General features: G+C 43.0%; 1 protein-coding gene across 6 annotated transcripts; it reads right to left on the bottom strand.

Moving 5' to 3' along the window:
* Window positions 1-940: 940 nt before the first annotated feature.
* GTF3C2 (general transcription factor IIIC subunit 2) lies at window positions 941-24,617 on the bottom strand. 6 transcript variants are annotated; one of them, XM_070512385.1, is made up of 20 exons: window positions 23,900-24,018; window positions 15,431-15,560; window positions 14,500-14,771; window positions 14,015-14,336; window positions 13,133-13,418; window positions 11,153-11,247; window positions 10,660-10,737; window positions 10,416-10,514; window positions 8,879-8,974; window positions 8,594-8,705; window positions 8,269-8,377; window positions 6,610-6,635; window positions 6,298-6,427; window positions 4,260-4,404; window positions 3,991-4,152; window positions 3,711-3,798; window positions 3,310-3,438; window positions 2,632-2,784; window positions 2,373-2,480; window positions 941-2,072 (listed from the first exon to the last, which is right to left on the bottom strand). In XM_070512385.1, exons 3-20 carry the CDS (start codon window positions 14,744-14,746, stop codon window positions 1,854-1,856), a joined length of 2,604 nt encoding a protein of 867 aa, XP_070368486.1. In that variant the 5' UTR covers window positions 14,747-14,771; window positions 15,431-15,560; window positions 23,900-24,018; the 3' UTR covers window positions 941-1,853. The 6 variants fall into 6 exon arrangements, with proteins under 6 accessions (XP_070368486.1, XP_044628064.1, XP_070368488.1 ...); XM_044772129.2 differs by having other exon boundaries at window positions 8,879-9,106; window positions 23,900-24,016; XM_070512387.1 differs by lacking the exons at window positions 15,431-15,560; window positions 23,900-24,018 and adding an exon at window positions 24,443-24,617 and having other exon boundaries at window positions 8,879-9,106.
* Between the last annotated feature and the right edge of the window lie 1,953 nt (window positions 24,618-26,570).

Below are 26,570 nucleotides of genomic sequence, written 5' to 3'. Positions count from 1 at the left end.
GCGGAGAAAGGACACTCTTGGAGGGAAAAATGTGAGCAAAGGCACAAAGGTAGAAAAGTGCAGGAACTCATGGGTAGCATAAAGTGGATATGCTAGGAGGGAGGGTTGGAAGGGGAGTGGCCTGGGGAGAAAAAGGTTTACGGTAGTAAAAGAGAGCAAGAGCTGAAAGCATCTTCCTGATTTTCTTTTGGAGGTGGGGATGAGGGCAGAGACTCAGAAGCAGGAGCAGGGCTAGCAGCATCAACCTATGGCCTCAATAGCGTGGGTCTCCAGGTTCCATCTTTCCTACCACTGAGAGTGGGATTTCATGGTGTAGTGTCAAGGGGCTGCTGGGTAGAATAAGCAAAGCTTCTCTGCAAAGGAAGGCACTTCCTTATCGGTGAGCTTAAAAAACAATACTGGCATAATATGAGCTGGATCACAATAGGATGGTCCTTTGCAGTGGCATGAGTTGAGGTCCCTCTGCTGCTAATGGTCTGTGTTTCCTCCAGGTCTGTTTCCTCTTCTGTACAGGAAGGGAACTGAACCACTTGATTCCTTTCTTCTTAGAGAAGATTTTCTGACGTATGATAAATTCTCTACACTGAAGAAGCAGAAATCTGCTCCCAGATATTGGGCCAATCAGTCTAAAGTGCCACAGGGTCTAATTCCAGGAGGGCACTAAACTAATCTCCACGGCCTTCAATGGGAGCTGGCTGCATATTTTTCTCTGTTTCCTGAGGTCATCTGACTACTTCCCCTCAAGCCTCAAATAGTACTCCTATATATTCCAAGACTATGGTTTGCCTATTTCTCATTGCTGGGGTCTGTCTTTGCATAGGAGGCAGTACTGCAATCACTATGAGTCTGCAGCATCCCACAAGAGGACTCTAACAAGATGAGATATAACAATACATTACTGTACTTGGGTTCTAAACACCTCCTATAGAGAAAGCTGAAATAAAGTAGCTAAGCATGTTTAATAAGCCAACAATGTGACAATATCATGAAAGATCAAAAATCATGACGTGTAAAAGAATGGTTAAAGTAACTAAAGATATTTAATCTAGAGAAGAAAAGACTTGGGAAACACATGATAGCTATTGTTAAATACTTAAAAGGGCAGTCACAGGGAAGAATGACTAGATTTCCTAACACCCATGGTAAAATTTATAGAGATATACTCTCTGACTTGATATAAAGGAAGATTTTTTTTTTAAAACATGACTGTCTGGACTTGTTCACATAGGGTCAGACGACCAGTCATCAGGAATATTTCATAAGCAGGAGCAAGTAAGATCTGAGCCATTGTTCTATTGGTAGGGTGTTTCTGGTGTTCCTCAGCTAAAGAAGTACTACAAGCAGCTTCAGTTCAATAAATTACCATCACCCCCTCATGGGCCTGTGTGTTGGTTACTCTAAACAGGAAATTATGGAAGGCAGTAACATTGGATCCTGGAATACAGACAAACAGGCACCTTCATGCAGATACCCTTTCCAGTTCTCCAAACACCCACTCACATGTGGTCTCAAAAACACCCAGTACCTTTACTTAGCTTTACCCACTTCACAATATGCTCAATATGAGCAATTTGACTCCCAAGCCTAGGTCAGGCCTGAGTGTTTCTCATGAGCCATAGTTTTAGGCTGAGGAGCCTTGAGAGTTTGTGGAGGGAGAACCCCCCTGCCCGCAGGGGGCTGTGATGACAGAAGTCTGTGGAAGAAGAGGGCTCTAAGGAGTCCTCGGGAGGCAGGTCTAAAAGTCCAGGCCTGGCAGCATCACTGTCCAGGAAGGCCCCAGTTCCTATGGCTCTGTGCATGGGGGCCATTTGTTCTCGGCAGACTTCATTCCAAGGGTCCTGTGCGGACCATGACTAGGGACTGGGCAGAAGGCGGTGGCTGGTTAGAGGGAAGTCAGGCCCTTTAGTAGGGGAGGATGGTTGGAACATAGCACTGAAGTGGGCTCGGCTTTCAAGCTGCATACGGTGGCCCAGTGGGGAGGTGAGTCCACGGACAAAATGGATCCGAACCAGCCCTGACTGCCCCCCAGATACCAGCCATCCATAGGAGTCCAGGTTTGGGCTGAAACGTACCTGTGAAGAGAACAGAAAACAAAAGAGGTGCTCACAGTTGGTACTTTAGGGTGAGTCCTAGCTGTAAGAACAAAAAAATGAACCACGATCTGAAAAGACAGGACCACAATGGAATAAGAAAGGTAGGAATGAGTAGACAATGAATGAAGTACGTCTATCATGCTCTGGAGGGTGAGGTTGCTAGAGTTGTTTTCCCTTCTCAGCTGTCTCTGTGACCTTTTCATCTCCCATTTCACTGATCACAGGCCCAGAGTTGGGAGAAAACGAGAATGAAGGGTAGAGAAGAGACAAGGTTCTCACCTTGTGAATAGCCTCTAGCTGCAGCCTGTCCAGGTAGAGCTTTGAATGCCCCTCTCCCTCCTGCATGCGCAGCATTGGTTCTCTATGGAGCAGACCATGGAATGAACTCTGGGGAGGGAGGGTGTAATAGGAGAAAGAAAGTGAGCAGCTTCTTAGTCTGGCAGCTTTGCGCTGGAACTCCTTAGGATTCCCTAGTATAAAAGGACTAAAGTCTTCTACTTTTTCTAATGCCACACCCATTCTCCTGGCCTCAATTTACCAAATCTGTGTCTTGAAAGAGCAAGTAGTGATGGTTGACAGTTTCAGCATAAGTTCGAGCCTTGGGAGGGTTAGGGGTCCCAGATGAAGCACAAGAGTGGTCTTGACCTTCAGGACTGTCCTGATATGGCATCAGATCTGCTTTATATATAGGCTAGAAAGAAGACCATGAGATTAGGTTCTATAATACTGAAGATGGAATAAAAGTATAAGAGACAAAATTGAGGGGTTGGCTGGGTGGTGTAGTGGTTAAGTTTGTGCACTCTCCTTTGGCGGCCTGTGGTTCACAGTGGTTCGGACCCCGGGTGTGGACCTACACACAGCTCATCAAGCCATGCTGTGGTGGCCTCCTACATACAAAATAGAGGAAGATTGGCAACAGATGTTAGCTCAGGGCCAATCTTCCTCACCAAAAAAAAAAGAGACAGAGAGAGAAAATTGGTTTTGGGCAGGAGACTTATAGATGGAAGAAAGTACTATGTTTAAACATATGTTCAGAAGCACTAGGGTAGGGAAGATTATGTACAATTCTATACTAAGACTTTCAGGGACAATAGCAGGGCTGGGAGACCTAATACTAGTAGTTTGTACTCTACTACTGATCTGTAATACTAATTCGGGAGGCCATGGGGATTAGGACCCAACAGATGGTGCTGCTAATAAATATTCATATACATACGAATCTTCGCTCTACAGGTCGCTTGACATTTATTGGGTTCAGTGCCATATCAGGCAATATAGCTGCAATGAGCTCTCCGGATATATCTCCTGCGGCTATTGTCCCAAGCCAGTCGGATCCTGAAAGACTCTAATAGGAAGAGACAGATTTCTTTCATTCATTCATTCACTCACTCACTTATAGTCATTCAGTTCTGTGAACTGGTAACAACTGCACGGTCTGAGTGGGGAAAGACACACACATAAACAAAAATGAGTTTACCAGAACCCATGTCCCTGATGATGGTTACCACACACCTATCTTCTCCTTCTATCCAAAACTACTGCCTCTTCCTGACCACCACTAGGTGAGCAAAGGAATTGTTTTCCTGTGTAATGAAGATTTTGAAGAGAAGGGCTTACCCAGACGGTGCCTTTTCGAGGAGCAGTGAAGTAGGCCTTGAAACCAAGGTAACCAGCATCAATATAATGAATTCCACAGAGTCCAAAACTGTAGGCGAAAGAGAAAATAAAACCTTCCTTTTTCTAAGATTAGATTCATTTCTTCTCCCCGATTGCAAAATTCAAACTATCTCAGTCAAACAACTTTCAACCCTTCTCTCCCCATAACAATCCAGCACACTTTGCACCCCAACCCTTAGGGCCTGTTCCCAGAGCTCCTCTTATTTCCATCCTGCCGTACGAGGCATAGCAGTTGTCCTGAGCCACAGTGACACCATTATAGGGGAGAAGCCAGGCGAGCTCTGTACTCAAGAAGCGCTTGATAGAGTTTATTGGTTCATAAGGTCGTCGAAGGTCCCAGAATTTGATTTTCCGGTCACTTCCCGCAGAGACTAGGAAATGACTATGGAAAGGTGGGAGAAGAGAGAGAAGATCAAAGCTGAACCAATCTGGAAGAGTCAGCCTGTCCCAGTCTTTACCTCCCACATCCCCAAGTCTCTTATTCTATACCTGTTAGCTTTGCACCACTGAAGGGTACGCACAGCCTGGTCATGGGCTAGGAAACACTGGAAGGGGTAGAGCTTCAAGGAACCATCAGAGAGCCGTATCCGCTGCAGGGGTGAGTTAGTGGGAAGGTTCCAGAAAACCACCATGCCTGAGGTAGGGGCAGAATGTGTAGGTATTAAAGGCAGGTTCTCTCTTCCTTGCTCTAATTTCTTTCTCTGGGCTCCTAGGACCTTTGTCTTCTACCCTCAGATAGGATCCCTTATGAAAGGATATAGGAATCATCATTAGCTACCTAACATTCCCTCCAGGGTTTAAAGACTCAACCTGATATTTTAGCTCCAATTCTCATCAACAAAAAGTAATAGCTTAGGGGACTGGCCAAGTGGTGCAGCACTTAAGTTCAAACGTTGTGCTTTGGCGGCCCGGGGTTCGCTGGTTCGGATTCCAGGTGCAGGCCCATGTACTGCTTGTCAAGCCATGCTGTGGCAGGCATTCCACATACAAAGTAGAGGAAGATGGGCACGGATGTTAGCTCCGGGCCAGTCTCCCTTGGCAAAAAAGAGGAGGATTGGCGGCAGATGTTAGTTCTGGGCTAATCTTCCTCAAAAAAAAAAAAAGTAATAGCTTAGTCTGGGACCTGTAGTTGAAAGATAGGCTGAATGCACCCAGTAGCCTTTCCTCTCTACTAAATAGAAGTAAAGAGATTTTTAAAAAGCATAAACCTTCTAGGACAACGATTGACAAACTACAGCTCATGGGCCAAATACAGCCTGTCACCTGTTTTGGTAAATCAAGTCTGATTGGAACACAGCCACACCCTTCGTTTACCTAATGTCTATGGCTGCTTTCACTTAACAATGGAAGAGTTGAGTAGTTCCAACAATGGCCCAACAACCCACAAAGCATAAAATATTCACTATCTGGACCTTTATGGAAATGTTTGCCAACTCTGTTCTAAGACAAAGAGAACAGGCAAGGAGCAAAAGCAACAAAATGTAGAGGAACAGAAAGCAAATGGACAAACAGAAATGAACTCGGCTGACCCAAAACAAGCTGACCTCTGACCAGGCTGGCAGAGGAGGAGGTAATCAAAAGGATAACTTTGGTAAAAAAAATAAATAAATAACAACAACATGAATTAAAGAACAGTAAGAATTTCATAAATAATAACTGCAGAAAATATTTGTAGCTAAAACCTCTTTTATACATAAACTCAGGAAATGTATGAACCTTTCTTAAAAAAATTTACTGACAATGAATTATAGCTAAGCAATATAAATAATTCAGCAATGGAGGAGGAGACTGAGATGAAAGGACTGGTGGAGACACGAAATCATTTTAATATAGAATTAAGATTAAATAACGCTGGCAATTAAGACAAAACAGCATCGAGTATCACGCACTTTGACAATGTAAGAATAATACCACCAAAAGAAACACAATTAGAAGACGGAGAGAGGGATGATAGGAAGAAGTGTTAAGAGCACTAATCTCCTTACCTCCCTTGCAGAAAGTCTACCGACAATGTCTAAAAATGAAATTGTCACTTAACAACAACAACCTAATAACTCAAGCTACTTAACGTTATTTATAATCTTTTTTTTTCCTTTTTAATCTTAAAAGTGTCTTTAAGGAACCAATGTCTCTGTGGTAAAGGAACATTTACTGGGAGCTTAGCTAATCTTTCAGTTTCACTTGTCTTCTTCTTTAAAATTAAAGTATAATTAAATTTAATACTTTTCAATTTAAAATAACTTATAGCGTAAAATCTCCTTTTTATAAAACTCTTTCTCTCCATTGAATCTTTTTATCTTTATATATGCATACAGAACTCCATGAAATGATGTTCATCAACTCAATTATTTTTTCTGAGTAGAAAAATTCTAGTGACTTTTTTCTTCTTTGTATTTTTTTATATTGCTTGAATATTTATTAACTATATAATGCCCAAAACTGAACCAAAAGGAAATAACCACCAAAAACCAAGCATATATAAAAGTTTAAAGAGCAATAGCTCCTTACGTTTTGTTTTGTTTTTTACCATTATAGTATCCAGCAGCCAGGTGGTGGTGGGGCCGGGTGGGCATCCAGGCCAGGCTAAGGCACTGACCACACTCGGAGGGGTCCGAAGCTTGCACAGACCCCACCTGAAGGGTTGCCACACATTGTGCCTGCAAGGACAGAAGAGACAGGACTAGGGTTAGGGATACCCACTGTTTGGAACAAAGGCACAAATCAGTGTTCAATCCAGAGACTGGGGAGATTTTTCAGAGGTAGGAGACTCACTGTGAAATCAGTAAGGGGAGGCTCTGGAAGACGGAGCCTCGGCTAACGGAGCGAGTTCCTCACTCACCTTATAGATGGCGGGCTTCACTGCATCTGTGAGGGAAGAAGAGCAGTCACCGACGCTTTGGATCCAGAGCACTGAGGTCCTAATCAGGCCTTGCTCTTAGATCAGCACTTTCAATCATGACCTTCCCTTGAGCTCTTATCTTTCCACCATCAGAACATGAACCCATCTGTATCTGCTCATCTTCTTCTTTCCCTGTCACACCTGATAGCACCCTTCCTCCTAGCAGAATGGCTAGTTCCTCCACTCTGCTCTCTTCTAGTCCTCTCTCACCTTTTCTAGAACTCTGCTCATTTGATATCCTTCCTTTCTCCTGCATTATCCACTTTCTCTCTCCCTACTGGGTTATGTTCACATTCACACAAAAACGTGCACTATTGTCTCCTATCCAAGTCAAACAAACCAACAAAACGCTTCCTTTACCCCTTATTCACCTCCAGCCACCACCTTCATTTATTTGTTTTCCTTCACAGCCAAACTACTTGAAAGAATTTATACATTCTGTCTTCACTTCCTCACCTCTCACGCCCTCCTCAATCCACTCCTCCACCAGACCACCAAACATAGGATTTCTCAGGGTTCAAACCTGGGTGCCCTCTTCTTTACTCAGAACTATTGAAAAACAAATTCACCAAATAGGAGCTGCCTTTCCCTGACCCCTTCTTCTTGTTGCTTATCTTCAGCTCTATATTCTCTCCCTCTCTTTACAACAAAGAGTGTATTCATGTGTACGTGTGGTGGTGAGGGCAGGAAAGGACAAGGGGGGACACGAAGACTATGGCAGGGGAGACGAGTCCCATCTGCCAGCCTCAGCCTTTAACAGCTCTTTACACAGCCAATTAACTGTGGCAGCAGGAGGGAGAAGTCCTGAGAGCACAGAAAGAGAACAAAGAAGAGGGGGAGATGAAAGGTAATGTGTTGAAAGAGTGCAGTTATAAGACTGTGAAAGAGGGGCCGGCCCAGTGGCGCAGCAGTTAAGTTTGCACGTTCCGCTTCGGCAGCCTGGGGTTCGCCGATTCGGATCCTGGGTGTGGACATGGCACCGCTTGGCAAGCCATGCTGTGGTAGGTGTCCCACATATAAAGTAGAGGAAGATGAGCATGGATGTTAGCTCAGGGCCAGTCTTCCTAAGCAAAAACAGGAGGATTGGCAGCCGATGTTAGCTCAGGGCTAATCTTCCTCAAAAAAAAGTGGAACCAGCTCAGTGGCACAGCAGTTAGGTTCACATGATCTGCTTTGGCGGCCTGGGGTTCGCCAGTTTGGATCCCGGGTGTGGACATGGCACCGCTTGGTAAGCCATGCTGTGGCAGGCGTCCCACATATAAAGTAGAAGAAGATGGGCACGGATATTAGTTCAGGGCCAGTCTTCCTCAGCAAAAAGAAGAGGATTGACAGATGTTAGCCCAGGGCTAATCTTCCTCAAAATAAAAAAAAGTAACAATAAAATTAAATTAAAAATTAAAAAAAAAAAAGACTGTGAAAGACAGTAGCACTTGCAGGCTGCTAAAGAGAGAAGTCAAGAACAAAATCTGTAAAGTCAGAATGGGTGGTGTGACTGAGTAAGAGAGATTAGGCCTAGATGGGTTTCAGGGGAGAGGCACAGGCCCTGCTAAGCTCTGGCCACAGCTACAGTGGCCTCATTCCCCTTGCTGTGCTACTCACCTAGTGGCTGCTGAGCCAGCAGGGCCTCAGGATGGGGAAGACTGAACAGCAGCACCTTCCCATCTGAGCAGGCAAGAGCCAAGAGACCCAACCGAGGCAGGAGAGGAGCCTAGAGGGTGAGACCAGACGTGTGCTGAGGCTTGCTGCCTTCAGGCACCTCTCAGAAAACTTTTGAGGTTCTGGTCCCAGAAAATATGATACATAGTTGATGGAAAAACTCCATCCACCAGTCTCCCACCTCCCTTCCTCCAACTCTGAGAACGCCCAGGGCTTTTCTGTCCTGGCTCTGAGTTCTAGGGCCATTCCACAATCAACTGGGAGGTACCTTCCGAGGGGTGCCTGGAAGCTCCCATGCTCCACTGGGGCAGAATTTGAGGTCCCAGATGCAGCCATGGTCACACGCAATCCCATAGACAAAGTGGGCCCTGTTGCCAGGACTGAGGAGAGAAAGCATGTGGGGAGAATGGTTAAGAAGGAGGGGCCAAGGGCTGCCAGAGCCTGCATCCCCTCATCTCAACCCAGTCCAAGCTCTCCCCACCTGCTCTGCCCAGCTCCATCCTTCTCTCCTCCTCAACCACCCTCCCACGGTAGTGTCCCAGCCCCACCTCACCAGCTTTCTTGCTGCAAGGTCCCAAGGCCCCAGAGCTGGAGCAGCCCAGGACCCGAATGAAGCTGGCTCAGTGGGTGTGTCTCATTCATGTCAGGGCTGGAGAAAAGGGCCACATACTGAGAGGCTGCTGCCCCCTCTGGCACAGGGCACCAGTCCAGAGCCCAGAGTGGTCCCCCCGTGAAGAAGGACACATCCCAGCGCTCTGGGTGTGCTGTGATAGAGCTAAATCTAGAGAAAAGTGAATAAAGAAGAGTTAATTAGGTGAATGGATAAATAAACTGTGATACATCCAGACAATGGAATATTATTTGGCACTAAAAAGAAATGAGCTATCAAGCCATGAAAAGACACGGAGGAACCTTAAATACATATTACTAAGTGAAAGAAGCCCACCTGAAAAGGCTACATACTGTATGATTCCAACCAAATGACATTCTGGAAAAGGCAAACTTTGGAGCTAGTAAAAAGATCAGTGATAGCCAGGGACTGGAGTAGGGGGAAGGGATGAATAGGCAGATCTTTAGGGCAGTGAAAATACTCTGTATGATACCATAATGATGGGTACATGTCATTATACATTTGTCCAAACACATAGAATGCACAAGACCAAGAGTAAACCCTAAGGTAACCTACGGACTTTCAGTGATGATGGGTCATTGTAGGTCATCAACTGTAACAAATGTACCACTCTGGTAGGAGATGTTGATCACAGGGTAGGTTGTGTATGTGTGCGGACAGGCATACATGGGAAATCTCTATACCTTCCTCTCAATTTTGCTGTGAACTTAAAATTGCTCTAAAAAAATAAAAAAAAAAAAAAAAGGTGGGCTGGCCCAGTGGCATAGTGGTTAAGTGCACACGTTCCACTTCGGCAGCACGGGCTTCAACAGTTCAGAGTCCGGATGGGGACATGGCACCACTTGGCAAGCCATGCTGTGGCAGGAGTCCCATGTATAAAGTAGAGGAAGATAGGCACAGATGTTAGCTCAGGGCCAGTCTTCCTCTGCAAAAGGAGGAGGATGGGCAGCCAATGTTAGCTCAGGGCTAATCTTCCTCAAAAAAGAAAAAAAAAAGGTAATGAGGACAGAATGGGAGCTCCACCTCGAGCCAGTATGAACTGGCAGGAATATCAAGCAAGGGCCAGAATATCAAGAACAGTCTAGAGGTGAGAATAGTCCTAGCCACCATTTGTATTTTCCTCCTTTCCTTCCCCAAGTCTGTCTAGCTCTAGTTCACCTTCAAAGATGATGTGCTGCGCATTCTGGTTTACTAGTGTTCTCTTTAGGACCAGCCTGGCCAGGTCTATCTGAGTAGATGTGACCTTGTAATCTGGTTTGACCCTCAATTTCCCTAGCTTCTTGCAGTCAGTGATGAGCACTGCAGACTAGATAGGGTTGACCAGATGTAGCCAGGACTCCTACCCTTGGGACCAACTGGACCAGGATCAGGGAAGAACAGGGCCAATCTATCATCCCTTTCAACATTCATTTTTCCTATTTCTGTCTCCTCCAATCAGAAAAAGAGATGCAATCTTCACCTGTTTATTCGGTAGAGTGTGCCATCTTCAGGAAGTCCTTCACGTTGTACAGAAAACAGCGGAGACTTCTCCTCCTGCGGCAGGTAGGGAGCTGCCTCACTAGGGGAAGACAAAGGGAACGGCCTGAATTTGGAAGAGTATCACCCATCCCAAGATTCCCATTATAAATCTAGAGTTCTCTGTCACCCTTCTGTCTCCTGTGGTGTTACCCCTCCTAGGCTCTAGAAATGTCTCTTCAACTTACAGTTCAGATAACAAGTGCCACTTCCAGGCTAAAGGAATCCATTCTGCAAACTCCCAGTATGAATGTTTCTGTTCTCGGCTGGAGGAACAGAAGAAGCATTAATGAAGGAGGAGAAAAATTCTAGAGCAGTGCTGCCCAACAGAACTTTCTGTGATGATGGAAGTGGTCTATTATCTGTGCTGTCCAATATACTAGCTGCTAGCTCCAAGTAGCTACTGGGCACTTGAAATGTGGCTAGTGCAACTGAAAAACTGGACTTTTAATTTTATTTAATTTTTAAATTAATTTAAAAGGCCACATGCAGCTAATGGCTACCATATTGGACAGTACACCCTAGGGCTCTTGCCTTTGGATCAGTGCCTTTTAGTCATAAATGTCTTCAGTGTTCTGCCCTGTGAAAGCCTTCCATCTTTCCCACAGCCCCACTTCTAGATCGTCCTTTGCATTCCACCACACCCTTTCATCCCCCCAGCCCCCAGTCCCCAAGTCTCACTGGTCCTTGGTGAGATGGAGGCACTTCCAAACAGGAGCCATGATGTGATTTGGTAAGCCATTAGGAGCCACTCCCCGGCAGTGTGGCTTCTGCTTCTGAGGATCAAATTGAAGAGGTAAGGGAGAGAATTTTATAGGCTAGAGAAAGTCCCCAGGAGACAGCTTTCCCAGCTTTTATTTTTCCTGGCACTACTTCCCCTCTAACCTCTGCCCAATCACCACCTTAAGATTTATGTTTCAAACACTACAATGACTTCTCTACCTTCTGCTCCTACTCCTCCATCAAAACTACAAAACCTGTTATCTATTTTCTGTTCATCTTCCTCAGTGTCTCCATGGCATTGATTCAGAGGATTCCGATTTGCTTCTTGAAACTCCTGCCCTCCTGGTAGTCTCTCCTCTTTCCTACCTCTCTAATATTCCCTTGCACGCTCTCCCTCCTGATAGGTTTGGTCAATGATAGTATTTCCCAGAGTCCTGTCTTATTCTCAACACTCTATACACCTACTCCTGGTAATCTCATCCCATGTCCCATGGCTTTAACTACCATTTTTATGCCTGATTATCAAGTTTCATCTTTCTTCTTCTTCTTCTCCCCAAAGTCCCCCAGTACATAGATGTATATTCTAGTTGTAGGTCCTTCTGGTTGTTCTCAAGTTTACATCTTAGTAAATGTAAACTTTACCCAGTTTCAACTTTTCTACAAATTCTAGATCCCTACTGCGTGGTGCTGAGCCATATCAGAGCCTGAAGCAAAAGGAAAAATCAGTAATACAGTTCCTATCTGTTTAAAATTTTGATATTTTGTTCATCATAGATTTGTTGCATTAATTTTGATTTTTAAAATGTTGCATCAAAATATTTATCTTGATTACTGAAGGTTTTGGTGTTCCCTTAAGTGTGCACTTGAGACAAATAAGGCACTGGTCTCATATTTGTACATGACTGCCAATCAAATGTCTCCAAAGGGATGGCCCATGGCCCACCAGCACCTGTACCTCAACATGTCAGAAAGTGAACTCATCACCTCCCCCGCCCACCTTCACCCCTCCTGCGTCCCCCATTCTTCCTGTATTCCCAAGTTCAGTGTATGAGAGCACCATCTAAGCTGGAAACTCCCACTTGGTCCCTTCCTTCAACTCCCAACTCCTGTTAATTCCCTTGTAATCTCTTCAATCTGCCCCCGACCTTCTTTTTGTTCACTGCTTGATTCAGGCCCTCACTACCTGCGTAATTAAAGTAGTCTTCTAATTGTCAACTGCAAATTGACCTATTTTCCTAACTGATGTTATTTTTCTACTTAAAAATCTTTGTTGTATAGAGTTTCTGTTTGGGATGATGAAAAAGTTTTGGAAATGGATAGTGGTGATGGTTGCACAACACCGTGAACGCACTGTGTGACACAGAGTTGTATATCTTAAAACAGTAAATTTTATGTAAATGTCTATTTTACGACAATTAAACACACACAACCTTTATTGGCTCCTACCAATCTTAGTTTTTTCATCCTCTCTAGTTTAATCTCCCCCATCTCTTTACTCCAGGCCATATGCTGCAGCATAATCAATTTCTGGGAAAACCATCCTCTCTGGCACACTTCTATTCCTTTCAAGACCTAGCTCAACTATCATTTCTCTGTGAAGCCTAAGCAGTTAGTCACCCTTACTCTGTATACGTAAAGCCTTTTGTTCACTCCCGGTATAGCACTTATCACACTGTGAACCTTGTGAGGCAGGACTCTGTCTTATTCACATTTGTGTTTCCTAGCACAGAGTAGATGCTCAATATAGGAATGAATAATCTTATTTACTTACACCCTCAGCCCCACAATCTCAATTGTTTTTGAGGTTGTCCCTTTCTTCTTTTACCTATTTTGGCCAACATAGTTACTAGGCCAAAGCTTTCCTTCTGGACACCCTGCTGATCCCCTAATAATCCTACCAACTATTTCCCCATTCACTTTCTTGTCCATTCAGGTTACCCCTGAAGTAGGTCCTCGTGGGATGCTTCGAGGCACTGCAGGCTCGGGCTCGGAAGAGCTCTCACTTGGGGCCTCACTTTCTTCTCCATCTTCAGCCTCAACCTGGAGAACAAAGTCTTCGTCCTGTGCAGTATCATCCTCTTCTTCTCCACCTTGACAGGCTCCCTGCTGGCGGCTTTTCTTCGGTTTGGTAGGGCTGCTCACCTTGGGGCTCTCAGGACAGGACACTGGAGCAGGCAGGGCTGTTGAGAGCTCTTCAGCCAGTTCCTGGAGATATAGAAGTGCCCTGTGGGATAGGGTGGAGTCAGAGCCATACTCACAAACACTTAACTGAGAGCCCACTTTTCCAGACACTTGGCTGATTCTTATCTCACTGGATCCTCCCAGTGACCCTGTAAAGCAGCTATTAATTTCTCTTTCCCCTTTGACAGATGAAGAAACAGAAATCCAGGAAAGTTAAGTGACTTGGCCAAGATGTTTCAGATCACATATGTGGAATCTGAACCCAGGTCTTCCGACTCCAAGTCCAAAGCACTTTTCACTCTACCACAGTCAAAGATCATTGAGGAAGACAAAGAGAAAGAAGGGAAGGGCGCATTTATACTGATACATCTACTGGGCAGTAAAATTGCAATGAAGATCTGGAGGAAAGTGAAAAATGTGACAGGATACAAGACATGGAAAGAAACCTCCTAGATAGACAAATTTAGCAACAGATTAAAGTTGCTGTGGTAAGAGCTAGATTGCTCAAGTCCCCAGAACCCAGACACCACCCCTGCTTACCTGACACCTCACATAGTCTTCTCATCTCATCAATATGTGCCCCACCCTGATCCCTTCACCCCAACCTCCCTCCACCAAGCTGTGCCCCGCAATCCTTACACTTGGGCAGCCCTTCGGCGGGGTCGTTCCCCAGGAGGGGTCTCAAAGTCCTCAGGGGGCCTCTTTGGAGGTGGAGATTCTGGCTGATCTAGGCCTTTTGACAACTTCAGCAGTAGCAGCTCTGCCTTGGACTTTCGACCTCGTTTCTTAGGCATGGGGGTGGATAGAGGGTTGGATTGATCTAAGAGACCAGGAACCAGAGGGGCTGATGGAGGATTAGGTTGTTGGGGCCTTTTTGGGCCTTTCCGTGTCCTACCACCTCTCTTCCGGCCAGGCTTTGAGGCCCTAGGCTTTGAGACCTTTGACATCTCTGAAGGAAGATCTGTAGAGAAGAATATGGGTCTGTGAGACGGTACCAGAGCTCAAACCTCTTTGGAATAGATTATACCATACCCAGGTTTGTAAGATCCTGTGAGCTCAACCTGCTCTCTTTCATTTTAAGGTAAGCATGGGGAGATAAAAAGATGAAAGGTCAAGGTACATACCTTGCTGTTCCAGTCTGGAAAGGCTTTCCTGTTTTGGAGGGAGCCTCTTCTCATTAAGAGAATCCTCAAATCCAGGTAAAGGGGTAGGTAACGACATCTCTATGGAAGCCTCTGCACTGGTTGTTTCTGAAGAGGCCTTGATGTCAAACTGGTTTAGCACCTCTTGTCTGGGAGAGTCTACCACAGTCATGTTCCCCACGGGGCCGGCCTCCCCAAGGGCAGCACAGCCGACCCCGCAGGCATCCATCAGCAATCTCCTAAATTGGCTGCCCCTGCATATAGAGACATAAAATGAATAGAAGGTAAAAGTAATTTGCACTGGCTCAGACTTTTCTACTTTCTTATCTTTTCTCCCCTCACACCCCTACCCCAACCTGAAACCCAAGCTCCCTGATGATTCATTCATTCAACAATAATTACTAAGTATCTTCTATATGTCAGATACTATTTCAGGAACTGGTAATATGACAATAAGCAAGACAGACAAGGTCCCTGTCCTTGTGGAACTTACATGCTAATGGAGCTGACAATAAACAAACAAATAATAATAAAGCTACCATTTATTAAATGCTTCTATGTGCCAAGCACGGTACTAAGTGCTTTATTTACATTATTTAATTTAAAGCTCATAGGTTTCTTGTAAGGATATTGCAGTGAATGAACAATTATTTAACTCCTCTCCCTGAAACCCAATGAAATGAATCACCTCTCCCCCTCAAATAAAAAAAGAGAGAGAGAAACCACTGTTACGAATCTACAGTCACAACTTCCTAAAAGAGACTATAAAGAATAGCTGCCGGATACTATAAAATTAGATCAAGTTGAAGGAGATTGCCTTGAGCTAACTTCCATCCTTGTGAATATTAGTCAAACAACAGATTTATTTAAGAATAAGTAAGAGTTCTCTAGTGCCCTGCCATCACTCTCTTACCTGGATGGGAGAGATGGTAGGCTCTGAGACAATTAAGGAACATCCTACCACATTAAGACCTTTTCCACATTGAAGAATGGACTAAAAAACTGGTCATGAATCTTCATTTTCTTCAAACCCAGGAAATCAGCTATACAACCATGGACCAAAGTAAACCGACAGAGATAAATAAAACATTGATTATCAAACACAGAACCTGAGCAACACAGAACTCCACAAGCGCCCAGTTTTTGGCCAGAATAAGCTGCTTGTCTGTGTGACAAGGGGGAGAAATAGCTCAAATCCAAGGAAGGGACCCTCCATAGGTCTGTATATGTCTCAAGGATAAAGAATTCATCAGTCTCAGTGGAAAAGTGTGCTAATACAAATATCATAAGAAATATCATACAAATTAAAGTTCCCAACTGTCTCTCTTGAAGAAGCTAAAGTCTAACCAGATTATAAACTACAACAATAGCCAACCCTCTAACTCTGGTGCTAAGGATACAATATAACACCATGTGCTAAAGATGCAACGTAACAATACCAAGGTAAACAGAGTCAATAAGAATCCACCTACATAGTTCTTTGGTAAACAGCAACCCCTGACAGAACCACTTCATTCAAAATTAGTAATAAGCAAAAAGGATCCAAATGAGACCACATAAAGATATCACAGAAAGAATAAAAAGGACACAAACGAAAAAAGACGAAAAGCACCCTTTCAAAGAAAGACTCCAGAAATCAGAAGAAAATATCCAACAAGAGCTGTATACTTTCAAAAAAACCAAGGAATCCAAGAAACAAGAGATCAAAGAAGAAATAAAACAATGGCAAGGTACAAAGTGAGCTGGCATTCGGAAGGAAAGAAACTGAGTAAAAGAATTAAATCACTGAGGAGGATTGGCAGTAGTTAGCTCAGGGCTAATCTTCCTCACACACACAAAAAAAACAAAAACAAAAACAAAAAAACCAGAAGCCAGATTGGGGCCGGCCCGGTGGTGCAGTGGTTAAGTGTGCACGTTCCGGTTTGGCAGCCCAGGGTTCCCGGTTCAGATCCTGGGTGTGTGTGGACATGGCACCACATGGCAAGCCATGCTATGGTAGGCGTCCCACATATAAAGTAGACGAAGATGGGCATGGACGTTAGCTCAGTGCCACTCTTCCTCAGAAAAAAAGAGGAGGATTGGCTGATGTTAGCTCAGGGCTAATCTTCCTCGGTAAAAAAAAAAAAAAATCATAGAAATGAAAACCAGAGGAGAAACAGAATGTTGAAACTACACTGCTGAAAAGAGAATCAGTGATATGAAGGATAGGTTTGAGAAAAACCACAATGACTGCAAAGAAATAAAGGTCATTGGTGAGAAGACAGTATGGATGAAAAGAGAAAGTGGGGAGCCAACATATGAATAATTGATGTTCCTAAAGAAAAGAGAAGAAAAATGGGAATAGAAAAAAAATGTTCAAAAACAGAAGGAAATTTCCTGAAATAAAAAAAATTAAAAATAGGGGCCGTCCCGTGGCCGAATGGTTAAGTTCGCGTGCTCCGCTTCAGCGGCCCAGGGTTTTGCCTGTTCGGATCCTGGGCACAGACATGGCACGGCTCATCAAGCTGTGCTGAGGCGGCATCCCACATGCCACAACTAGAAGGACCCACAACTAAAAAAGATACACAACTATGTACCGGGGTCTTTGGGTAGAAAAAGGAAAGATAAAATCTTTAAGAGCCGGCTCTGTGGCCGAGTGGTTAAGTTCGCGCGCTCTGCTTCGGCGGCCTAGGGTTTTACTGGTTCGGATCCTGGGTGCGGACACGGCACCGCTTGTCAGGCCCTGTTGAGGCAGCGTCCACATCCCACAACAACTAGAAGGACCTGCAACTAAGATATACAACTATGTACCAGGGGGGTTTGGGGAGATAAGGCAGAAAAACAAACAAACAAACAAAAGATTGGCAACAGTTGTTAGCCCAGGTGCCCATCTTTAAAACAAAAACAAAAAAAAAAAGAAGCTGAGTAGTGGTGATGGAATAGTGTCCTCAGTTAAAAAAAAAAAAATCTTAAAAAAAAATAATAAATAAATAAAGTAAAAAATAAAAGAATACTTTCCTGAAACAAAGGAAGATCTCAGTCTATAGATCAAAAGGGCTTATGGTGTAAAAGGGAAACTAAAGAATCATCAAGACCAAGAAATATCTGAAGATACTAAATTTCTCCTATGAAGGGGAAAAAAAATCAGATCAGCCTCAGAATTCTCAGAAACATTTGATGCCAGAAGATAAAGAAACACTAGGAGAATCAAGAGAATTCTTTACTTAACTGGGATGTCATTCATGTAAAGGCAACAGGATGGCATTCTCAATATGCAAGTTTCTAGGAATTATAAATCTTAAGCACCCTTACTTAAAAAACATCCACTTGAAGCTCTAATTTAGCCAATGAAAGACAAATCAATACAAAGAACTTTCTAAGAGAAGTTGTGTTATGAAAAGATCGGCAGCTAAGCATTTAATCCAGTGACACATCAATCGAGTTTAAATAACCATGGTAACTACAGCTATAAAACAGACTCTAACTTAAAATTTTTTTTAAAGATTTTATTTTTCCTTTTTCTCCCCAAAGCTCCCGAGTACATAGTTGTATATATTTTAGTTGTAGGTTCTTCTAGTTGTGGTATGTGGGATGCCACCTCAGCATGGCCTGACGAGCGGTGCCACGTCCGCGCCCATGATCTGAACCAGTGAAACCCTGGGCCGCCCAAGCGGGGTGCGCGAAGTTAACCACTCGGCCACAGGGGCCAGCCCCTCTAACTTAAAAATTTTAAAGGCTGCACAATGTAAAAATACCAATGTTCTGATTGTAGTAGACTAAGACAAAAGAAGAAGTATACTAATTTTGCTTCTAAGGTTGATAAATTAAAAAATATAGGTTTATTAATACCATTTAGATGTTTAATAGACCTAAAAACAGTATACTATGCTGCTGCCAAAATACACAGTAGGCCATAAGAACCAGAAGCAACTTTTTAAAAGACCACACAATGAAAAACTGAAAATAAAGGAAACACACACAAAAGAAAAAAAAACCAACAAAGATCACAGAAGCAAGATAAAACATGTATTTTAACAACAAAAATGTATCAGATAAATTCAATCATTGAAAGAATAAAGATTTGGATTGACTTAAAAAGCCAAACAACTACATGCTTTTTAAGAGATGTCTCAAACAAAAGAACTCTACAAGCTGAAAGTAAAAAGGTGAATTAAAATATACAGAACAAAGGTAAGCAAAAGAAGAGAGGAGTTTTGATAGTAATAGCAATAGCAAAGCTGAATTCAGGGAAAAAATATTAAATGGGACAAAAAAGGAGCACTTTACAATGGATAAAAGTTCAAATCATATAAAAGACAGAAATGTCATGGACATTTAGACATCAAATAACATAGCATCAAAATACATAAAAGAAAACCTTCAGGAAATACAAGAACTACTTCTTTTAATTATTGACCGATCAAATATGTAAGGACAGAGAAGATGTGAATAAAACATTTGTCAAGGTTCAGTTACATAGAACAGAATCCTCGCTAGCCAGTTGAAGCTAAAAGGGATTTATTAAAGGGTATTAAATGGCTCACATCAGTGGTTCTCAAAGTGTGATCCTGGATCCATTCGTTAAAATGCAAATTTCCATTCCTACTCCAGGCCTACTGAATGAGAAATTCTGGGACGGGGTCAGCACTTTATGTTATAACAATCCCTTTAAGTGATTCTGATGCACACTCAAGTTTGAGAACCAGCTGCATAGAGGATCATTGGGAGGGGTGGGGCCAAAAACACTTAAGGAACAAGTGCTTGTCAAATTGGGAAGTTGTTTTACAGCTGCTGGTCCAAAAAGGTGGGAAGCCACCTGCCATAGCTGTTGGCTGTGTAAACAAGCTGCCTCTGCAATAATCAGAAAGTCACCTGACTAAATGGGGAAGACACTTCTCTGGGTCCCAGATCCAGAACCATATCACTGCCACAACCTGTATCAGCAAAATGCACTGCCTCCTGGTCTGCCTCTCTCCTCCCTAAACTCAGGTCCAAATTTGAGTTCTTCAAGAACACATTTGATTGGCAAAAGCTAAATCATATTGAGAATCTTGGGTGAAAAAAAATCCAGGAATGAAATTTCTAGCTTTCCAGAATCTCAAGTGGAGCTTGCTCATGCCCTCACATGCCACTTACCCCAGGGCAGAAAGCAGGATCAGTATCTTCCCAATTCCTCTCCAATGCCACTTTTAGACTAATAGCCCTCTCCATCTTATAAAAACCTTGTTCCTTGGGAAGCTCCTAACATTCAGCTAAACCACTGCTACTCACTCCACTGTCACATCCTGGACCTTGTCATCACACAAAACCTTTTAACCTCCCAAATCACTAAGACATCCTACTATCTGATCACAACCTCCCATCATTATAGCTAGACTGATCAACTACATCACTGTGTCTATTCTTCAACCATACCAAGCCACTAGCCATTGATTTCTCCAATTTCTCCCTGTGTGGGCCACAACTATCTAGTTTAGATTCCTTTCTTTTAATCAAACTCTTGTTGATATTATGAACTTCCTTTTTGTTCCACAGGCCTGGCAAAATTTAAGCCCTAGATGAACCAACCATCCATCTTCTCCACGTATGTATCTAAGCTGCCAAGCACTAGCAATCACACTTTCTCTTTATTCAGCTCCCACATCCTCTCCTCTCCAATATCTGATCCCCTGGTTCTCAGTAGATGACGTTGCCTCAGATTTCCAAAACAAAAACCAAAGCCATTAGATGGGATTACTCCAATTTCTTGTCAAGTAGCCTAACACTCCCTGCATCTGAACCCCTCATCCACTTTCTAAGGCCAAACCTTCCACTTGTGTTCTAGCCCCATTCTCCCACCTCCTACGGAAACTGGAGTTGTTTATCCTTTTCCTCTCTATTAGCTCCTTCCAAACTGCATTGAAATACATGTATAATTCTCATCTTAACACATATACAACTATCCTTCAACACATATTCTTCCTCCCTCTCACAGTCAAACTTTTAAAGAGTTGTCTGCCCTTGATGTTAATCAATCACCCTTCTTTATCCTAACTAGGATACTGCCCCCAAACCATCACTGAAACTAAAGTCATCAATAATTGCTGTGTCAATTAATCCAAGGGACACTTCTCTCAGTCTCGTTTAACTTGACTGCTCAGCAGCACTGACACTACTCACCACTGCTTTAGTGAAACATTCTCTTTTCTTGAGGAGCAATTCAAGTGCAGTAACCTTCCAGAGTTTCACAAATTTTCCTCGGTCTTTTACAGTTGTCTCACTCGCACCTATTTGGCAGCTTGTCCACAAACTCATCTCTTTTGTCTTTCCAAAGCATTTGACTTTTTGCTTTCTTTCTTTTTTAGAATTGTTTTAATAAAATTTTTAGTTGATACAAAATACTTGTAAATATGTGTAGAATATAAAGAATAACTATAAAACACCTGTGTACCCGCCACATTTCAACTTAGTCTTAAAAAACATAATAACTCTTTCACACTCAAATTTCTTTAAAATTTACATATATGTCACAATTATATAAATATAATAACAAATCAACTGACATAAAAAAATATTGGGAACCAATACAATGACTCGGCAAGAATTCAACTCAACTAGTGGGAGAAGAGTGACCAAGCCTACAGGAGAAAAGCCTACAGCCCTGGAGCATTCAGTGCCACGGGCATCAGTCGGTACATTTACAGAGAAAATGGGGGATGTCAGTTAACACAGGAAGCCAGTCAAACAGATATCAGTTAAAAAGAATTTCCATATATATCCTAAAGATATTCCATATCAGTGCATGTACATATATCTCATTCTTCTTAGATACTATCTGGTGTCCTATAGAATTACAGTTTATTTGGATATTCCTCATTTAATGGACAACTGGATTACAATATATTACAAACAATATTGCAATGAAATTTTAGTACCGATCTCTTCCTTAATGAGAAATTATTTTCCTGGAATAATCATCTGAAGTGCAATCACTGTATTGGGTTAAAGAGTATACACATCTCAAAACTTAACAGATAATGCCAAACAGCTACCAAAATGAAAATCAATCTATACTCCCACTAACTGTATATCAGTATGAATTGATTATCTAACTTTAACTTTTGCCAATCTGATGAGAGAAAGAATTCTTCCCTATTGTATTTATTTGCATTGTCCTCATAATTGAGGTCAGCAACTTCTTTTTATCTGTTGGACATCTATGTCTTTTATGAATTGCCTATCGATATAATTTGCCCAAATTTCTGTAAGACAAATCAATCTTTTCCTTACTGATCTGTAAAGTTTGTTATTATGCTGCAAATATTGTCTCTCTGTATCTACTGTTTAAAAAACTTTATTTATGGGGCTGGCCCCGTGGCCGAGTTCTCTGCTGCAGGCGGCCCAGTGTTTCGTTGGTTCGAATCCTGGGCGCGGACATGGCACTGCTCATCAGACCACGCTGAGGCAGCGTCCCACATACCACAACTAGAAGAACCCACAACGAAGAATATACAACTATGTACCAGGGGGCTTTGGGGAGAAAAAGGAAATAATAAAATCTTAAAAAAAAAAAAAAACTTTATAATGTTTCTTGCTAAACTGAAATTAAATTTTATGTTAAATTTCTCAATCTTCTCCTTTATGGCTTCTGTTTTATGTCTTAAAAAGGCACTTCCTACCCCACTAATATAAATATATCCAATTTTATTTTCTTCTAATATTTTTTCCAGTTTTGGATATTACACGTAGCTCTTTAGTCCATCTGGAATTTTCCTTACGATAAGTGATTTTCTTATTTCATATCTATCTTCCCTGAACGTTTTATAAGCTAGGAATCTTGTCTATCTGATTCACTTTTGTATCCAGAACCTGGTAGATGGTAAGTGCAATGATTAACCTTTGTTGATTGAATGACTAACTTGTCAAGGTACAAAAATCTCTTTAATAATTCACTTCTCTAGAAGACAGTAGCAGGGTATGGTGGCTAATTTCCGTTTATGATTTCACAATGCAGATTTTGGACACAAGTAAAAGAAGGGAGGCTTAGTAAGTTTGTACTAGAGTTTATAAAATTTTACATTTGCACCTCAACTGGTCTGGTTCCACGCTGCTCCAGGCTGCCAGCCTGACCTCCCCAGCCAAGGAAAGTAATTAGATAACACTGTTCCTCAAGTATGGAATTACTTTAAACATAGTTTGGTCTAATACACTGTTTCCCAAAGTGTTCCTATGGTACAACTGGTGGTATGCAAGATGATTTTAGTAGTACAAAAATGAACAATTTCATCTAATTGTGTTTTTATTTTACCTTGTATAAAAAAACTATAAATGGCCCATAAAACCCATGGTTTTATCTATGTTGCTCAGAACGAGACTAAAGCATTGAAACTTTAAAAATAAATCAGGGGGCTGGCCCGGTGGCACAGCGGTTAAGTGCCCACGTTCTGCTTCGGTGGCCTGGGGTTCGCCGGCCTGGATCCCCAGTGCGAACATGGCACCACTTGGCAAGCCATGCTGTGGTAGACATCCCACGTATAAGGCAGAGGAAGATGGGCACGGATTTCAGCTCAGGGCCACCTTCCTCAGCAAAAAGAGGATGATTGGCAGCAGTTAGCTCAGGGCTATTCTTTCTCAAAAAATAAATAAATATCAATTTAAAGAAAACTATTAAGAAAATAATAGTACAGTTGATAAGGGATAGCAAAAAAACGACGATGGCACAGGAATGACAAGCTTATATAACAATATGCCGCTAAGCCGAAGTCTTGGCCATACCCTACACCGCTCTAACAAAGTGAGTTACCAAAGGTAAGGTTGGAGTCGACACCTCTGTCTTCCCCAGCAGACCGCCGTGGGATAAAAGGACTAAACAGGGAAACATAACTGGCCCTTGGCTGCGCCAATGGGGTTGCAGCGCGCGGGGCACAACCCTCGAGGTTAGAAGAGCCTCATCGAGGAAAAGGCTGGGACACAGCAGAATGAGGAGATTGACCCGCTACCACTCTAGGGGTGATCGCCTGCCCTTCCTCAGTCCTGGCGTGGGGGCAGCTTTTACCACTAGCCTGTGCCGGAAGAAGAGCCCTGAGTTTCCAAAGCTGAGGACTACTGTAGGTTCGCAAAGTCGGAGGGACGCAATGTAAGCAGCGCTGGGGCCGGGATACAGGATACTGTGTTACGTACACTGCGTGGGGAAAGAAGGCAAGACCCGTGGTTAGTAGAGATGGGGGATGCACGGTTGCCACCGTGGGGAAGGAGGTGGGGGAGCATGATGGTTTCTGTAGGAGCGCAGGGGCTGGAAGTCGCGATGCTGTGCAGAGAAAGAATAGCGGAGCTGGGAGTTGGTCCCAAATATCATAGTGCTACCGAAAAAGAAGCGGGAGGAGTAATTGTGGGGCCCCCGCACAACCCGCTGCGGTACACTCACCCTCACCAAAGTCCTTCCGGAAGTCCAAGTTCGAAGATGGCGCCGCCTGTCTGGTCGCGGTTTTATGACGAAATCTGGTAGCTGCTCTTCATGGACGCACCCGTCCACCCCCCGCCCAGCGCATAAGGTAAACACGTGAGCTTGGTCTAGAATTTGTGCCCAAAGACGTTTTCTATTAGACTATGTATTCCATAATGCAGTGCGGCGAGAGTCCCCGAGCCCTTTCGGAGCGGGCGAAGCTCCGGGGCTTCATCGACACCGGGAACGCTGCATGGCCTGATGGGAATTGCAGTGTCAAGAAGGGAAGATTGACGCCTGCGCGGTGAGGGTCGTCGCGCCCCCGCGGGTTTCCCCGCGGCCTCTACGGGAGCCTCGAGTGTGCGGGCGCCCGGGCCTGGCTGTCGCTTCCGAGCGCAGAATGCTGGCTTCCTTTAAGACTACTGGGTCTCTGGCGGGCAGGGCCAGGCTGGATGTGAGAGTGTACCCGCAGGCCCGGCGCGGTTCGAGCCGAAGACAGAGACTGGGAGACAAAGGAATCCTTACCGCAGGTCGCCAGAGAATGACTCCCGTCTCCGCCGCGGGGCAGCCCCACAGATCCGGCCACTTGAGAAGTCAAAGATGGACCGGAGACAGAAACACAGTGAAAGGGGGCTTGGAAAAAGGGCAGGAAAGGGAAAGTACAGGAGCAGAAAAACCTGGCGTGGGGACGCTGCACTCGAGTGAGCCTCGGCCTTGGACCCTGGCCTTGGTCACACAGGCCTTGCCCCACTCCCTCCCTGGGAGATGGCCTGCGAGTGAAGAAAGAATGTAACAAACTTTTGTCCTTTCTTGTATAAATTTCACAGGTCTTCACATACTGAGCAGGAGAGTTCAGATATATAAATACAGACAGGAAGGGGTGGGGTAAACCAATCTTTCTCTTCCCAAATAGTCTCACCTATTAAATTCTCTTGGTTACACAAAACATTTAAGAAAAGCGTGGGAGAAGCTAGCTAAGACTTAAAAGTGGGAGTAAAGGAGCTCCCACACCACCCCTCTTAGTGGTCTAAGGGCAAGCTAAGGCTGCATTGTGGCTTAGGACCAACTTCTTTTCGAAAGCAGAAAATTCGGAGCAATTGAGGCTGCAGTTCCCCTAATACAACATATCTTCAGTGCTTGTCTGATGGCCAGCTCTAAGCTGCAAACATTTACTTCTATAATGAATCAATCTGTCTCCTCTCCATTCCTGTTACCTCAGATTGGGCTACCTTTGACTTGAACTACTATAAAATCTCCTTTTTATATTAATAAATGTATTTATTTTTGGAATAAGACATTCACATGGCTCAAAATTCAAGATACTTAGGGTATCAAGTGAAGACTCCCTTCCACCTGTCTCTAGCCTCCCAGACCACATCCTCACAGGCAATTATGTAATGTTTCTTGTCACAAGTCCAAGATATTTTAGTATTTATACACACATGGAAATACATATATATCTTTCCCTATTTTAATTCAAACAGCAGCTACACACACTGTCCTGCACCTTGGTTCTTTTAACTGAGTGTACCTTGGAGAGTATTCCATTTCTATACATAAAAACTTTCCTCATTCTTTGTTATGACTGCTTAGCATCTACTTAAATGAATGTAGTATAATTTAATTAGTCCCCCTACTAATATTAATGGATATTTAGGTGGTTTCTAGTCTTTTGCAATTATAAAAAATGCTGCTATAAATAACCTTGTATCTAAGTAACTTCGAACATGTGGAACTATATGAGTAGCATAAATTCCTCTAAATTTAGGTGCATTTGTAATTTTGATTAATAGGCAATCTTTCAAGTGATCAGTTTCTCTGCCTCTAATCTCTACCAGTTAACTTTCTAAAGCATAGAGCTGACCCTGTGGATCCTCCGCTTAATTTTGATAATTGAGTGGTATGCTCAATATATAAAAACCCATGAATTCATAATGATCTTTTTGAGAGAAAGCCAAAAAATCAACTACTCATTGTATACCACTGGAAGTAACTAGTGATCATTTCCTGAAAACTGGCAAGTAAAAGGAAAGAATTAAACATTTATCCTGTCTTTTCAATATGAATTATAATTTAGAATAACTAACTGATGAGAGCGAGTTCTTTATAGAAGATTATCAACTAGTCAATATGGAAAGAATGATACAATCAGGAAAAAAATCACCATTCTGCATCCTCTAATGAAATAATTCAGGCAACAAGCACCAGTGGATAGTACCACTAAAATGAAAGCTTGTTGGGAAACTTTAAAATTTAAAACTAAAACTGAACCCATTCAACACCAAAAACGGACCAACCAAACATTATTTGCCTCCTGATATGAGGCACAATAAAATACAATATAAAACACAATAAAAAGCTGGTTTCTGGAACAAGTCAATGTCATGAGAAAAGAAGGGAGGCTGGGGAGACTGCTTTTGATTACAAGAAACTTGACATAATAACCAAATATAATGTGTAGATTTGTTTGGCTCCTGATTTAAACAAACCAACTGTAAAAAAACCATTTTTGAGACACTCAAGGAAATTCGATTATAGATTAGACAACACTAAGAAAAAATTCAGTAAGTCTAATAATATTGTAAATTTCCAGATTTTTTAGAGATACACACTGAAGTTTGTAGGAGTAAAATCATATAATGTCTGGGATTTG

The sequence above is a fragment of the Equus asinus genome, chromosome 6 (assembly GCF_041296235.1).
Source record: "Equus asinus isolate D_3611 breed Donkey chromosome 6, EquAss-T2T_v2, whole genome shotgun sequence".
Lineage (NCBI taxonomy): Eukaryota > Metazoa > Chordata > Mammalia > Perissodactyla > Equidae > Equus > Equus asinus.
Note: the sequence above shows the minus strand (reverse complement) of the source record. Positions and strands in the feature narration are given on the sequence as shown.